Source organism: Saimiri boliviensis, chromosome 5 (genome assembly GCF_048565385.1).
Source record: "Saimiri boliviensis isolate mSaiBol1 chromosome 5, mSaiBol1.pri, whole genome shotgun sequence".
Taxonomy (NCBI): domain Eukaryota; kingdom Metazoa; phylum Chordata; class Mammalia; order Primates; family Cebidae; genus Saimiri; species Saimiri boliviensis.
Genome location: NC_133453.1, coordinates 11,265,542 through 11,280,966, shown reverse-complemented (window position 1 = coordinate 11,280,966; position 15,425 = coordinate 11,265,542). Strand labels below are relative to the sequence as shown.

The window sequence follows — 15,425 nt, the reverse complement described above, 5'->3', positions numbered from 1 at the left end:
TGACAGGGGCTCAGAGAGAGCAATTGAGTCCTGTCTCCTGCAGCATATAAAGAGGAGAATTTCATCTTAAAGTGGTATTGTGTTTCTTATCTGCCCTCAATCTTGGAAATCCCAAACTCCAGATTCCTTTGCATGTCACTAGACCACATGGTTAACAGGGATTGCCAGCAAGGAGTAGAAGTGATGGAGAAAGGAAGAGATTAGTGATCTTACCTTATACCCTTCCACTATCTGAATTGGTGAAAGAGCATAGATTACTTTTCTAACCCACTGAAATAAGCAACCGAAGCTAAATAAGTAATAATTCCAACTATGCAAATGACTTCACTTTTCTGCCCTGTTAGTAAGAATCATGCTGGTAAAAAACAGAAGTTACTCTTAGCTGCATGAGTTTTCAAGTTTAACTGGTTAATGTAACTTAGCGTGTTTAAGACAAGAGTCCTATACTTAACAATACTGTATTTTACACTTCAGCATTTTTAAGAGAGTAAATTTCAAATGTTCTCACCATAAAAAAATGATAACTATTTGAGGTGATGGATATGTTAATTAGTTTGATATGATTATTCCACAGAGCAGTCATAAATCACAACATTACTTTATACTCCAAAATATATACCATTATAAATTGTCAACTTACGGTACTTTATTTTTTCAAGACAAGAGTCCTGATCATTCTCAGTTGAAAGGTGTCTAATGACACTAATCATGGGGAACTTTGTTTTTGTCTTTATTATTTTTTTTCAGTACAAGGATTTTGGCCAAATGGGACTTAGACTGGAGGCTGAATTTGAGAAGAATTTGAAGGAAGTGTTTGCTATTCAGGAAACAAATGGGATTAATTAATTGGTTTAGTGGATGCTGAAGGCGTTCAGCAAGTAGTACCCCAAAATATGCCACTTACTTCAAACTGAGGGCACTTGGACACAGCACATGCAGGGAGAGGCTTTTCTCTGAGCCTCCCTCATCTGCCCAAAGACGAATCCTCCAAAGGAAATTCAATCATCATGAATCCCATCGCCAACAATCTCATCAGCCAGGGAAGGGTAACTGGGACCACAGGGAAGGAGGTGGGAAGTGACACCAGCACAGACAGACAGTCACCTCTTCTCCTGAGGGCTGCTCCAGACGTTTCTTACTCACAAGACCTTTTATCTGAAAAACAGCCAAGCTTTATTCAGGACACACTTCTTTCCATCCCCCTCCTACTTGTCTGGCCACCTCCCTGCAGAAGCCCCGGGCCCCCCCATTCTTTTCGATAGCTCAAGATGGTGTATGCGTGTCAATCATCTGGCCCTTCTCGGAGTCTTGTATTTCATGGGACTCCTGTGTATACATATATAATTAAAATTTTTTTTCTCCTGTTAATATGCTTATGTCAATTTAATTCATTCGTAGCTCAGCCAAAGAACCTAACAGGTTAGAGGGAAACCATTTCTCACTCCCCTGCAAAGCTGTTGGTATCCTGGCACCATCTCCTCTTCTGGCCAGGTCTTTTCATCCACAGCTGCTGAGTGGTGGCTGCTATTGCCAGCAGTCCCTAGAGTATTGCCATGGGTCTAATGGAACCAGCTTCACCTGGAGGTGACACCCCGTGGCCTGAGGCTGACCCCCTTGCCTCAAAGCAGGACCAAGGATGTGGTGGGTGGCTACTCTGTGCTCCCAGGTATCAGGCTAGAGCTAGTCTACAGCTGTGGCCACATCTGGGCTTATGTATGCTCATGGGCCTGATAAGCAAGAAACATTGACTATTATGAATGACGTGTTAAGTCACAGACACTGCAGGTGGTGAGAAAGAAGTGTTACAAAGATTCAGAGATGTGCCTTATAGGTAAGCTTTCAGGGGTTCAATGGTCTGGAGCCTGTCAGAGCATCCCCTCCAAAGCTCCAAGCTATTGCAGCTCATACCTCCTACCACTAAGGAACCCAGAGCTTGGTGGGCCTCCCCAGGTTACGAGAATCACCATGGTTGACATTCTGATGCAAGTGATTCTAGGCTTTGTAATGTGGTTGTGTGTTTGAGAGGCAGGGAGTAGGGAGGCAGTGGGTATACCATCTTAGTGAATAAAAATGCTAATCGATTTTTTTCACTTAATAATATCCAATGGACATTGTCACATCAATAAATACAGCTCTACATTTGAATGCTATAGCTATGCTATAGCTTTCATTTTATCATCAAAACTGAATTGTTATTGGCTAGCACTTTTGGTCTTGTAGGCAATACTAACTTGTACTGAGATGCAGCACAGGCTAGCATTTAAGAGCACAGACAGAATGTAGCTCATATAGGTAGAAGCCTAGCTCCTAAATATGTCTACTTGCTGGCACTGTGTGCTTGGCCAAGTTATTTATCCTTCCCCTGCACTATTTCATCTGTAAAATGGAGATAACACTCTAGATTATTGTGAGGATTAACAAGTTAATATTTATTATTCACTTAGAAAGTGTCTGGCTTTGCATGCAATACATAGGTAACAAATCTAAGATTAACCCAAACACCTTGGTATTAATTCAGGCTCTTCACCATCAAGAGAGACCCAATTTATCTAGATTAGACAAAAAGGGACTTTGATGATGAAATGCACAGTGCCTCACCGAAAGAGCTGGAAGGCAGGGGTACTGAGCTGGCAAATAGCCCTGGAAAAAGGCAGGAATCAGAGTGGTTCCAGGACTTAAGCACCAGGAATGATGCAGCCATGTCCTCAAGGATGTTAATAATTTTACTGTCAGTGTCTGGCTGGCCTGGCTTGCTCAAGAGCCAGTATTGTGATTAACAGCCCCTCACTCCTGCCGGAACCCATCTGGGTTCCTACCCTGGGGGTGTGTGCCATGTCCCTGGGAGCTGCCAGGACCTGGTGCTCTCATTGTCCTGATCTGGGAGGTCATGGGCTCTCGGTAATGATCTCTCAGCTGGAATCTACCACGGTGAGTTCTGGGTGTCAGCATACACCCTGCTGTGCTGAGCTGGGAGAAGCTTCTCTAATTATCCCTAAGGCACAAAAACTCACATTCTACAAACCCCTTCAGGTATTTTATTCTCACATTCTACAAGATACACTCAGCCATAAGGAACTCGCCTTCATCTTATCTTCTCGCATGCAAGCCTTACATTCAACTCTCCTTCAACTCTGTCTCTCTTCATAAGTGTTCTCCACCTAACCCCACCACTATTTTACTTACGAAACCAAACCAACACTCATGCTGTAATCTAATTAAAAGTTCTCTCACCATGTTTCACTACCCACTCACATAAAGGCAGCCTCAGATTGGTTTATAGATGGCAACGCATCAAAAACCTTCCCCTCTAAGTAGGATATGCCATCTTTGAAAAATATAATTACACGCACTCTCTGCCACCTAGAAAAGTAAAAAAGACTGCCCCCTTGCCTTTGGGCTCATCTGCGCAACAAGCAAAATTAGTTGCCCTACTAAGAGTGCTAACCCTAGCAAAAAATATACAAGTTAATATACACACCAATTCCAAATATGCCTATAACGTCATCCATTCCAGCGCCCAAATTTAGAATAAGCAGGGCTATCTCACGGCGAAGGGAATGCCTATCATTAAAGGAAAACTCATCCATCACCTATTAAAGGCAGCTCTACTTCCAAAAAAGGTTACAGTTATCCATTGCAAAAAAACATCAAACAAAAGCCACATTTCTTTAGGGAACCAAAAGGCTGACTATTGGGCAAAACATGCCTCAACCATTCACCCAGCTCCCCAATACGTATTTCTCCTCATACATCATATTCCTTCCTCTTATCCAGAATATCAAATATAGCAACTAATCATGGCATGAGCACAATTTAAACCCCCATGCCAGTTCTTACAAAACAAATCAGTCCTGCCTGACTCTGAAATAAAAGCCCATCTACAGGACATTCACAGTGTCTTCCACACTAGCTATTCCCCTCTACAATATTTCTTAAGTTCCCATATACATGTAACCCCAGATATAAAGGAACAGTTGAAAGCCGTTTCCCACCAATGCTCTATTTGCCAAAAAGCCTCACCTCACTCCAACACTAGACCCCTTTCTTTCCCAACCCATCAAGTTAGGGGATACCTTCCAGAACAGGATTGGCAAATTAATTTTACCCACATGCACCCAGTAAAAAAAGTTCAATTTCTTTTAGTTCTGGTTACTACCTTTTCAGGATGGGTCAAGGCTTTTCCCACAACCAACAAATAAGCTTTTACTGTCACCTCCAAACTAGTCACAGATACCCCCAGTTCAAGGTGCCTCTTTCTTTTCAATCTAACAATGGTCCTAAATTCATTTATCAAATTACTCAAACACTTATGCAAGCCCTACAAATTACCTGAAAGCTACACAGCCCCTGTCAATCTCAATCTTCAGGAACAGTTTTTTAAAAAAAAGAATGGAATTCTAAAGAACACCCTCACCAGGTACTCACTCCAAACACATAAAGACTGGCTTACACTTTTGCCTTTGGCCCTTCTGAAAATTTGGGCACTCCCATGTAAACCTTTAATGCTCAGCCCCCTTAAACTCATGTATGGGAAACCATTCGACCCTTTTGCTCCACCTCAGGGTCAAGCCCCACCTCTACCAACCCCTCTCATTTCCCCTCTTCTACATACAACCCACCATTTCATTCAGGAATATGCTGACAAATACCTGCCACAACCATCACCGACTTCTCTGATCCTTTCCTACAGCCAGGAGACTGGGTTCTGGTACAAAATCTGAATCCTACCCCCAAGTTCCCCCCTCACACCTAAATGGAAGGGACCTTACCAGATCATTCTTACTCCACCCACAGCAGCAAGTCTAGGGATTCCCTAACTGGTTTCATTATACTTTTCTCAAGAAAACAGACTTCTCTCCACCGCATGTCCAAACAACCAAATCTAAAACCCCTTCGGCCTTCTCTTATGTCTCCACAGGACACACTTTCTTTGCCTCGCCCAAATCCCAGAGGAAAAGGAGGAAAAATCCACATAAGCCACTGCTTCCCAACCAACCTTGTTACAGACCTTCAGTGGAACCCTTATGAAGCTCCCATTATACATCCTGATTGCTCCTTACTATTCTGTGGGACCTGTGGCTTCAAGGAACTTTCCAGGACTTTACTCCTACCCAGATAACATTTTTCTTTTTTTGCTTGTTTTTTTTCAATATAAATTCCCTAATCACATCAACCTCACCAATACAACCACTCCTCACTGCTCTCAAACTAAAACACTCTATAAACCCTACACAATCCCTCTTCCTTCAAGCTAACTCTTCCTTTGCTCCAGAATGCTGAACGTGCATAACACTGTCTTCCTCAGCTTACACAGCCCTTCCTACACCCCTTCATGACCTTTTAACGGGAAAAATAACACTAATTTATAAATTCCAAAAAGGAGCTTCCTTTTTAAAAATGCTGACACCCCAGTGAGCGATTATCCCACTTCCAGGGCTAATCAAGCCAACAAATTATTTCAAATCTGTTACACCTCCCTATAATGCCTCAAGCCCCAAGGCCCTCCCATTAAAAGGCTCATAACTAAATACAATCCCTTTTACCAATAAGCCTCACTTTGCTTTTCAGCCTCTAAGGGAAATTTCATTGCAGGGTCCTTAACATCTAACCAATGCAACCCTATCCTTGTTAAACACCCCTCTGACCATCAAACTAACCGGGTTAATTACCAACTATCACCTGAAGCAAACACAGCATTTCTGCAACTAGCTCGTTTTACAGCCTCTCCCTCAACCAACATTCCCAGGCTGACTTGTGCCCTCCCACCTTTTTCCATGGCTCAGAATCAGTGGTACAACATCTGATTGCATTAAATTTGTAAAAAAAAATAACTCTTCCTATATCTCTACTATAGTGGGTGTCTCCCTGGCCTCCTCCTTGTCCACCTGGAGTAACAAACCACAGGAAAAAAAAAACACCCCATCTTTAATTCACTTATTTTCTTTCCATATCTTTACCTGTATTTATAACAAAGGCTTATTCTTTTTGTTAGGCACCAACACATATCTTCGTCTTCCCACCAACGAAACTGGAACCTAAACCCTAGTTTATTTTTCTCCCTCCATTGAACTAGTTCCTCCTAATCAATCTTTACCTGTTCCATCTGTCCAATGTGTTAAATAAAGAAGGGCCATCCCAGTCATTCCTTTAATGGTGCCTTAGGTATAACCTCCAGGCTTGAATTGGAGACAGGCAGGTTGACCACCTCCTTAACATACTTTAAAGTTCTTTCCACAAAACTACAGGGTTCATTAAAAAGTATAGCTTAAAGCCTTATAAAAGTCCAAGACCAACTAGATTCTTTGGCTGGAGTGGTTCTCCAAAATAGATGGGGATTAAATCTTATAATGGCTGAAAGAGAGGGCCTCTGCCTCTCATCGGGTAAGAAGAAGTGTTGCTTCTGTCTCAACCGATTGGGCCTAGTAAAAGATGCTGCTGAAAAACTTAAAGAGCTAAAAAGCTAAAGAAATAGCAAAGCAAACGAATAAATTCTTGGTTTAGGAACAAAATCATAACATGTGTTATCTCATTCCTGGGCCCTTTCTTAATAATATGCCTAGAACTAATGTTCTCACCCTTCTTAATTAACCTTTTTGAAAAATTTTTAACCGACAGGATCATGGCCATGTCACAGGTACTCAAAAACATCTACAGACCATGTTACTCCTACAGTCAATCTGAGACCAAAGAACTCTTCATGGCCTACTCCCCCAGCAGGAAGTAGCGAGAAAAAAACAGGCCACCTCTCATCCTTTTATAAGTATAGGGACTGAATTGACAGAGCAGGAGCTTCTCCATCTTGGACAAATGTCACCATTTTAAGTTTCCCTTAATTAAAAAACCACCTAAATCCAGCCCAAAAACAGCCAGATGGCTAACGTTAGCATAACCAGAAACATTCCAACCCTAAGATAAACCATCCCCTACAACCAGAAACATGCCAACTCCGAGATAACCTCCACTCTGATCAGAGACATTCAACCTTGCAATAAACTTTCCCTCACATAGAAAGATTCAGAGCCTGCAATAAGCTCCCAAATTCCTAAACCCTTAAATACCCCCAGTCTGTGAAAGAAAATGCTCCTGACTAAAAAAAAAAAAAAAAAAAAAAAAAAAAAAAAAAAATTGGTCAGAATCCCCTCTCAGATTTATTCTCCAAAATAATCCTGTCTTTAACTGTTGAGCCACGTTTCATGTTTCTTTCCTCCTTACACCCTGGGGATAGAGGAAGGTGAAGCTCCCTCCCCTCAGTTGGGGAGACTGGGTTGGGGCAGTGGGCATTGCCAAACTTGTCTGCATGAAACACACACTTCTTTGAAGTTTTGTGTCTTCTAATTTACTCCATGCCACCAGTTTTTGCCATTTACCCACCATTTTTGAATGCTTTCAACTGCTCAGCGTTGAGTCCTGCAAGGACCACAGGAGTGTCCTGCAGGGCCTCATGGTGTAGGGCAGGCTTGAGGCATCAGCCTCCAGGGAGGTGCAGAAGGCAGTGCCTCTTGGGGCTCTGGAAGGAATAAAACTCTCAGGGAAGAGGACAGGAACCAGGAAGAGCAAAGGGCAGAGTCCCCTGCCCCTCGCGGAGTGAACAGAGGGCAGGTGGCATCACAGTGGTGCTCATGAGCTCCCAGATGGCAAAATGATCTCAGAAACCAGTGTTTACATGGGTTTGACTTTATTTATAAGGAACGATGCCACTTCTACCACACATTTCGAAGTGTTTGGTTAGCTATAATCCCAAGAACAGGAGGATTTTCAGCTCCCATTTCCGCCCAGCCCTAAGGAGGCTGCAGCGCCACATGCAGCCAGGAGAGGGTGTGCCGGCCTGAGGTGGGCAGAGCCCAGAGGGGCGCAGGGCAGCTCTGCGAAACGGAACATGGGCGGCTGACACAGGGAATGGCGGTCATGGGCCCCTTGCTCGCTGTGCATGCTCACGGTGTGTCTGTGGCATGCCTTATCGGCTGAGTGGCCTCGAGAAGGAGGTATGAGGTGGCATCCATGGGCCGCCAGCAGCCTAGCTGTCCATTAATTACAGTGACAGGGATCTGCATATGTCTAGCTACAGATACAACAGGGGCTCAACCTGAACCACGCTGCTTGATGATGTGGACTCAGGTGTTGCCGTGGGCCAGTCTCCTTCCTCTTGCTGCTGCACAAGGACTGAAGGCATCCTTGGGGTTTCTCATGGATGGTCCCCACCATCAGGAGATGGCCAGAGGGACTTCCTGTGTTGTCCAGTGCTCCTCTTGCCTTTCTGACTCCCTACAATCCTTCACCCCATAGTCCCTTCCTTCCCTACCAGGGTACCTCTTCCCATTCGCCCATTTTCCAAGGATTCACTCCCTTCCAACAGCAATAATCATTATCACCTCCAACAAATCCCACTGGCATCTTATAGTGTTGTAGGCTAGGGAGCCCAGTCACTGAGGCTCTGCTGAGCAGAGGACCCTGGTGGGTGGGCCAGGGAGTATGTTGTCTCACCCAAGTCCCTAAAAGCTGAAATATTGCCACCAAATGCCCACTGAGCCCAGGGAATAAGTGCATCACAATCATGCAACTGCAAGGAGCTACTACCCCAGCCTCTACGCATCTGGGGCACAGATAGAAGAGAATCTTAACAGAGAGATGTATACCATATGCTTGAACCTTTTGAGATATATGAAAAATGAAGAAACAGATGGGGATCAAAATACCAGGTTTATTCCTGATGAAAACTGGATTAGACATTTGGCAGTAAAGGGATCCCTAACACTAAACCCCAGAATCAGGCTTATCTTCATGGCATTGAACCCTCCCCCATGCCATACAGGTCCCTGTCCTTGTGCACTTAAGTTTGGAGGAGCCAAAATGTCTTGGTCTCTGTAGGCAGGATGACTCCAGGTAGCCCCAGCAAGGAGCAGGCTCACTCCTACTCCATCAGAGAAGTGTCCCCTAGAAGAAGGGCAGGGATAGGAAGGGACTGGGCCTGCTGCACTGGTTGATGTTCCACCTCCTAGAAGGAGACAGCTTGGCAAAACTGGGTGTTCCCACTAAAGATCCCAGGTGCCTGCTCTTCACCCATCACTTCTGTGTCTGTTGGAGGGTGGCCAGGTTCTCTATCCTTATTCCCCAGTGGCACTGTTGCTGAAGCTGTGTCCTGCCCTGAAACTCTCTGGCCCGTGATGCTAATGTCTTCATCTCAGGGATACACCTCTGGTTCCCACATGGGGGTCCCAGGTTCAAGAATCACAGCCCTGGGCTGGGCAGGGTGGCCCATGCCTGTAATGTCCCACTTTGGGAGGCCGAGGTGGGTAGATCACGAGGCCAAAGATCGAGACCATCCTGGCCAACATGGTGAAAGCCTGCCTCTACTAAAAATACAAAAATTACCTGGGCATGGTGGTGCGCGCCTGTAGACCCAGCTACTTGGGAGGCTGAGGCAGGAGATTCATTTGAACCTGGGAGGCGGAGGTTGCAGTGAGCCGAGATCGTGCCGCTATACTCCAGCCTGGCAACAGAGCTAGACTCGGTTAAAAAAAAAAAAAAAAAAAAAAAAAGAATCACAGCCTCTCCCCACCCCTCGTCACTGAAGTCTGAACCGAAGCTGCTCTTGGTGAAGCTCACAAAGGCCCATCACCTGGGTGGGTGCCCTGCCTGTGGTCCTTCCTTAATCACTGCCTCTCCTGCTTTTGAGTTTTCTAGGCTCCAGTAACTGGAACTACTTCCGTGACAGCAAAAACATTCCCTATTGCCTGTGCTCCTTGCAGCCACGGAATATACTCCAGGAATTCCATTATTTCCTTGTCAACAGTCCAGCAGGATTTTAAAAAATTCACACTACTTTTTAATTTGGTCCTGTCCCTTTCCCAACCCAGGTGTGTCTTGATGTTTTCCAGATCGAAGAAACTGCTTTTCCCACAGAGGCCTAGAGATTCTCCATTAACTGCCATTGCTTTTGCAGTGTGGTGTGGGCTTAGCTTTCTCCAACCTGGTCTGACAAGAACCTCTCCTTCCCTGCTGCCAGGAGCTGTCCTAGCACGGGCATGCCCACCTGTGAATGTCCACACTTGCAGATTTCCCTCCAGCCTGCTGCTCATTGGTCTAGAATTCCAGCTGCTGCCCTTAGCAGCCCCGAAGCACATCCAGAGAGATGTGTACATTTATGACAGTGTACATTTATGACAGTGCCGCTCAGTGGCCTGAACCTGCCTACTGCCCAGGAGCAGTGAGAGGGGTGAGTGTGGATGCCAGAGCAGACTGGTGTGGTCCGTGCCAGGCCTTGTCAGGGCTGCTGTGCTCCATGGAGATTGGGATCAGAGAATAGCTGTGCCCAACAGAGACTCAGCTTACCAGCCACGGTGCCCCATAAAACTGGGGGGTCATGGGGTAGCGAGTGAGAGAAAGAGAGAGACCTACAGGTGTGCAGTGCCTGATAGAAACTGACCTTGCCCACCGGAAAAGCTGTCCTCAACAGTGTCCTGGCACCTGGCTTATTCACTCAATTTAGGGAAAGAAGGGCAGCGTAGAATCAGGGTAGAAACACCGCACCCCCATGTTTTCAAATGTACCTGGGCAAACATCCTTATTCACAGCTGGAAAAGATTCAGCAGAATGCAATTTGGAAAACATGGCTCTGAAGCACCATCCCCTCTGGCCCCTGAATCCTCCCCGGCTTCCACCCTCTGCTCACCTCAGGCCCTGGATTCCAGCGCCCCCAGGCCCCCAGCTGCCTCCCTGTCTCTGCCCCATGGCTTTGCCTGGAGTTCTGGTCCCTAGTGTGTCCTGTGGTCCCATTCTCACATGCCCTTCGCTTCTGTTTCTTTCCCTGTGACTTTATATTGATGCAGAGTGGGTCTTCTAGGTCACTTCTTGTTCTTTGAGGAATGAGGAACCAGAATCTAAATGGAAAATCCAGGCGCAGATAGAACCCCCAGCTGGAGTCACCCTGCCCTTCCATGTCTAGATCATCTGGGTTCCAACCTCCATCCTCCTCCAATGAGAAACCTTTGTTCTCTCAAGATTCCAGCGACTTCTCCGAAGCTCAGAGGTCTCTTCACCCCTGGCTGTTGCAAGGCGGCTCCATAGTCAAGATTCCTTAACCCCTTGCACTTAGAATGTTCGCCTTTCTTACCACGCTGGCTCCAGCCTCTGGTCCCAGGGGCGTGGAAAGTTCTCTCTTACCTCTGGCTGATTTCCAGGAAGGCTAAGAACACTCTCCCCAGGTTATACGGGCGAGCATTGTCAGGACCTACCTTAGTCCAGTCCAAGCTCTCCCATGGGCCTGAGAGAAGATTTGAAGTTTCCGGTTTTCCCTCCCACCCTCCAGCCCCCATCCCCAGCCATCTCAGCAAGGGGATGGAGCAAACATGGAGTCTCCCCCACAGTCTCATGTAAACGATGCCCCTTCTTAGAAGGCAGAGCAGCCAAGGACAATTTTGGTTCTAGGAAATTTGTTTGCTGTCTATTGCACAGGCAAGTGGGCTCCGGGAGCTGGCCCTGCTCGTCCCCCGGGCCCTCCTTCCCTGGTCCTGCACGTCTTGCCGCCTGTCAGGCCTCTCCTGCAACCCTCTGCCACATTTCAGAAAAGCTGAGAACCCCTTGGAGTGAGAAAGGAGGAGAAACACAGTGTCTGCATCCAGTCATATACTTGAAGAAATGCTTTCACTTTTCTTTTCCCCCTCTGGGCAGGAATCTGCGAGGGTGAGTCAGTCTGCCGGCCGACTTCCTGCTCAGCGCCTGGGGAGCCACACTGCCTGCAGGCGGGGCAGACTGCGGAGCTCACAGGCCAGGCTCTGCGGCCCAGGCAGGCCCTAGGGTGGGAAGATGGCAGGTGAGGGCAGCGACCTCAGCACCCGGTGAGTCTTTATCTCTCTTCCTTTCACCTGTTATCTCTGGCACTATTGGAGCTTTCATGCCTTTAGTTCTGTTTGTCTAAGGCTTCACTTTCGTTTAACCCTGCTTTTCAAGAACATAGGTATGTAGTATAAGACAATGAGATGAAAGAAAATGGAATGAGGAAATCATCTTTTTACAACTGTATCAGGACCGCTGTTTGTGTGAGTCCAGCTTGCCGTAACACACACGACTTTGCTTGTTTTGAAACTGCTGCTCAGCTAGCTGCGACACTCAGAACAGTGATTTCAGTCGTCTGTGACTGGGAGTTATTATTTCCTCATGATCTCGGAACTTTTTCACGTCCCTCTGCCCTCTCCACCTTCACATATGTCGTGTCAAAGAAGGTAGTTTAGAAAATAGACACGCCAGAGTAAACATCTGGCTTACTTTTGAACACTGGGTACTGTGGTTTCACCTGTCTTGGCAAGAGGCCTCGGTCGGCTTTGGGGCTATTTCCTTGACTGGCTCAGGGTGTGAGTTCTGATGCCCTTGACCTTGATCCAAAGAAGGAGAAAGAAGAAAAAGGCCCAGGGTGGCAGAAAGCTAAATATTTTTATTTTTATGTTAATTTCTTGTCCCAAGATGGAGGATGCCTCTGACTGGAAAAGAGGTAGAAATCTTATCTTTATTCTAGTAGAGTTTATAAATAATGTTACTTTTTTTTCCTTTTTTTTTGAGACGGAGTTTCCCTTTTGTTACCCAGGCTGGAGTGCAATGGCGCGATCTCTGCTCACCGCAACCTCCGCCTCCTGGGTTCAAGCAATTCTCCTGCCTCAGGCACCTGAGTAGCTGGGACTACAGGCACGCGCCACCATGCCCAGCTAACTTTTTATATTTTTAGTAGAGACGGGGTTTCACCAGGATGACCAGGATGGTCTCGATCTCTTGACCTCGTGATCCACCCGCCTCAGCCTCCCAAAGCTCTGGGATTACAGGCGTGAGCTACCACGCCCGGCCCTTTTTTTTCCTTTTTTTGAGAAAAGGTCTCGCTCTGTCACCCAGGCTGGAGGGCAGTGGCACAGTCCCGGCTCACTGTAACCTCTGCCTCCCGGGTTCAAGCAATTCTCATCTTCTAAATTTGTTAATAAAAAAGAAATACATTACATTCTTGCTCATAAATTTTTTTTTTTTTTTTAAATGTGAGACGGAGTTTCGCTCTTGTTACCCAGGCTGGAGTGCAATGGCGCGATCTCGGCTCACCGCAATCTCTGCCCCCTGGGTTCAGGCAATTCTCCTGCCTCAGCCTCCTGAGTAGCTGGGATTACAGGCATGCGCCACCATGCCCAGCTAATTTTTTGTATTTTTGGTAGAGATGGGGTTTCACCATGTTGACCAGGATGGTCTCGATCTCTTGACCTTGTGATCTGCCCGCCTTGGCCTCCCAAAGTGCTGGGATTACAGGCGTGAGCCACCGCGCCCGGCCACTCATAAAATTTTAAACAGTGGAGAAATATATAAAGGAAAAAAGTCCCCTTCACCACTCACCCTGCCTCATAGCCTCCTTTCACAGTCCTGTGAAGAGTCTTGGGTATAACTTTTCTTATATTTTTCTATGCATTTCTGTGTGTGAAATATGCTTTTGTAAATATACAATTTGTGTTCTCCTTTTGTAATAAATGGGATTACATTGCCCATGCTATTCAGCATTTTTACTCACTTTAATGGTGGAAATCTTGGAGATCTTTTTACCTTAATGCATATAGATCTACCTCATTCTTTTTATACATACTATGCCAAAGAATTTACATACCGTAATTTTTTAACCACTCTTCAACTGGACATTTAGATGTTTTAAATTGTTCACATTTACCAATAAGCTGTAATAATGATTATATATTTCTTTTTTTTGTACATACATATTTATCTTTTGTCTAAGCCTTAAAAAGTAGAATTATTGAAGCAAAGGGTGCTGTTACTTACTTGTTTATAGATTCTGCCAAATTGTCTTTCTAGGAGGCTGAATGAATGTGTTTCACAAATAGCAAATAAACCATCTTCCTACACACAGCCAAAGCTGCAAAGGTGATGAAGAATTGCGTTTTGTTTTAATTTGTATTTTCCTGATTATGTGGAAAGCTGAACAGTTTTTCATGTTTCTTGGCCATTTAAATTTCCTCTTCTATAATTTTTTGTTTATATTTTGCCAATGTGATTCAGTTGGGGTATTTGTCCTTTCTTCATGATGTAGGAGAGTTCACTAAATATTCTGCAAAGTATAAATATACTTTTCTTGTCCCTTACATTTGTATATGGTGACTTTTATTAACAGCTTAAAATTTCGTGAATAAACATCTTATGATACAGATTTTATAACACAGATATGGTCTCATTATAAATAAAGTGATGCAGAGAGTTCCTGAGGCACTCCGTGAGCACTGTCAGTTTTTAAAGTTGTTATTGTGTTAAGGTGGCATATTTGATTCTGCCTTTGTTCCAGGAAATGTTTCTTCTCTAAAATCTCTGACATTTTCTTTTTCAATTTTTAGGCAAAATTATTCTTTCATTGGAGCAACTTTAGCTTTCACAGCTTTTATCTCCCCGCTGGTGCTTTTGTCTTTTCAGTTGTTTGCTTTGAGTTCATAATAGTTGTTTCAAACTTTGCCTGCATAACAATTATCTAGTGATATGGTTTGGCTTTGTGTCCCCACCTAAATATCATCTTGAATCGTAATCAGAATTCTAATTTCCAGGTGTTGAGAGAGGGACCTGTTGGGAGGTGGTTGGATTGTGGGGGCAGTTTCTCCCATGCTGTTCTCATTGACAGTGAGTGAATTCTCACAAGATATGATGGTTTTGTAAATGACAATTTTCCCTGTGCTCTCTCTCTATCCTGCTGCCTTATGAAGAAGATACTTGCTTCTCCTTTGCCTTCTGCCATGATTGTAAGTTTCCTGAGGCCTCCCAAGCCATGCAGAACTGTGAGCCAATTAAACCTCTTTCCTTTATAAATTACCCAGTCTCAGCCAGGTGCAATGCCTCATGCCTGTAATCCCAGCACTTTGGGAGGCCAAGTTGGGCAGATCACGTGAGGTCGGGAGTTTGAGACCATCCTGACCAACACGGAGAAACCCCGTCTCTACTGAAAATACAAAATTAGCTGGGCATGGTGGCACGTGCCTGTAATCCCAGCTGCTTGGGAGGCTGAGGCAGGAGAATCTCTTGAACCCGGGAGGCAGAGGTTGTGGTGGTGAGCTGAGATCATGTCACTGCACTCCAGTCTGGGTAAAAAGAGCAAAATTCTGTCTCAAAAAAAAAAAAAAAAATACACAGTCTGAGGTACTCCTTTATAGCAGTATGAAAACAAATTAATACATCTAGCTTTTAGCAACTTTCTTGTTTCTTGTAATTTCCAATTTTAAAACAACAACAACAAAAAACACCTAAATTGATAGTGTTTATTTTTGAGGTGGGATCTTAATTTGTTTCTATAGCTCTGCAAGCTCCCCTGTAATTCACATTTTGTTAATTTCTTGTCCAATCTTCATGTTTTTGCTTTATTTAGGTGTTTGTGCGCTGTTAAGAAATTTGGGATAGTCTCCCTGTTATCTCTG

At 45.0% G+C, this 15,425-nt stretch overlaps 2 protein-coding genes across 15 annotated transcripts in view; both read left to right on the top strand.

The window, feature by feature from the left end:
• The window catches only part of SP140 (SP140 nuclear body protein), a 100,767-nt gene extending 89,106 nt beyond the window's left edge, over window positions 1-11,661 (top strand). For 9 of the 10 annotated variants that reach the window (XM_074398889.1, XM_074398890.1, XM_074398887.1 and 6 more), the window contains one exon: window positions 4,919-11,661. In XM_074398889.1, the coding sequence (XP_074254990.1) occupies window positions 4,919-5,119 (201 nt within the window). In that variant the 3' untranslated portion in view covers window positions 5,120-11,661. Of the gene's footprint in view, window positions 1-747; window positions 1,369-4,918 lie in introns of those variants that run through there. The other variant, XM_074398895.1, reaches the window with a different exon arrangement.
• Window positions 11,662-11,716: 55 nt separating this feature from the next.
• Window positions 11,717-15,425, top strand: part of LOC141584529 (nuclear body protein SP140-like protein) — a 99,115-nt gene continuing 95,406 nt past the window's right edge. For 3 of the 5 annotated variants that reach the window (XM_074398900.1, XM_074398897.1, XM_074398901.1), the window contains exons 1-2: window positions 11,717-11,834; window positions 13,828-13,896. In XM_074398900.1, coding sequence (XP_074255001.1) covers window positions 11,803-11,834; window positions 13,828-13,896 — 101 coding nt within the window. In that variant the 5' untranslated portion in view covers window positions 11,717-11,802. The remainder of the gene's footprint in view (window positions 11,835-13,827; window positions 13,897-15,425) is intronic. The other 2 variants (XM_074398898.1, XM_074398902.1) reach the window with 2 other exon arrangements.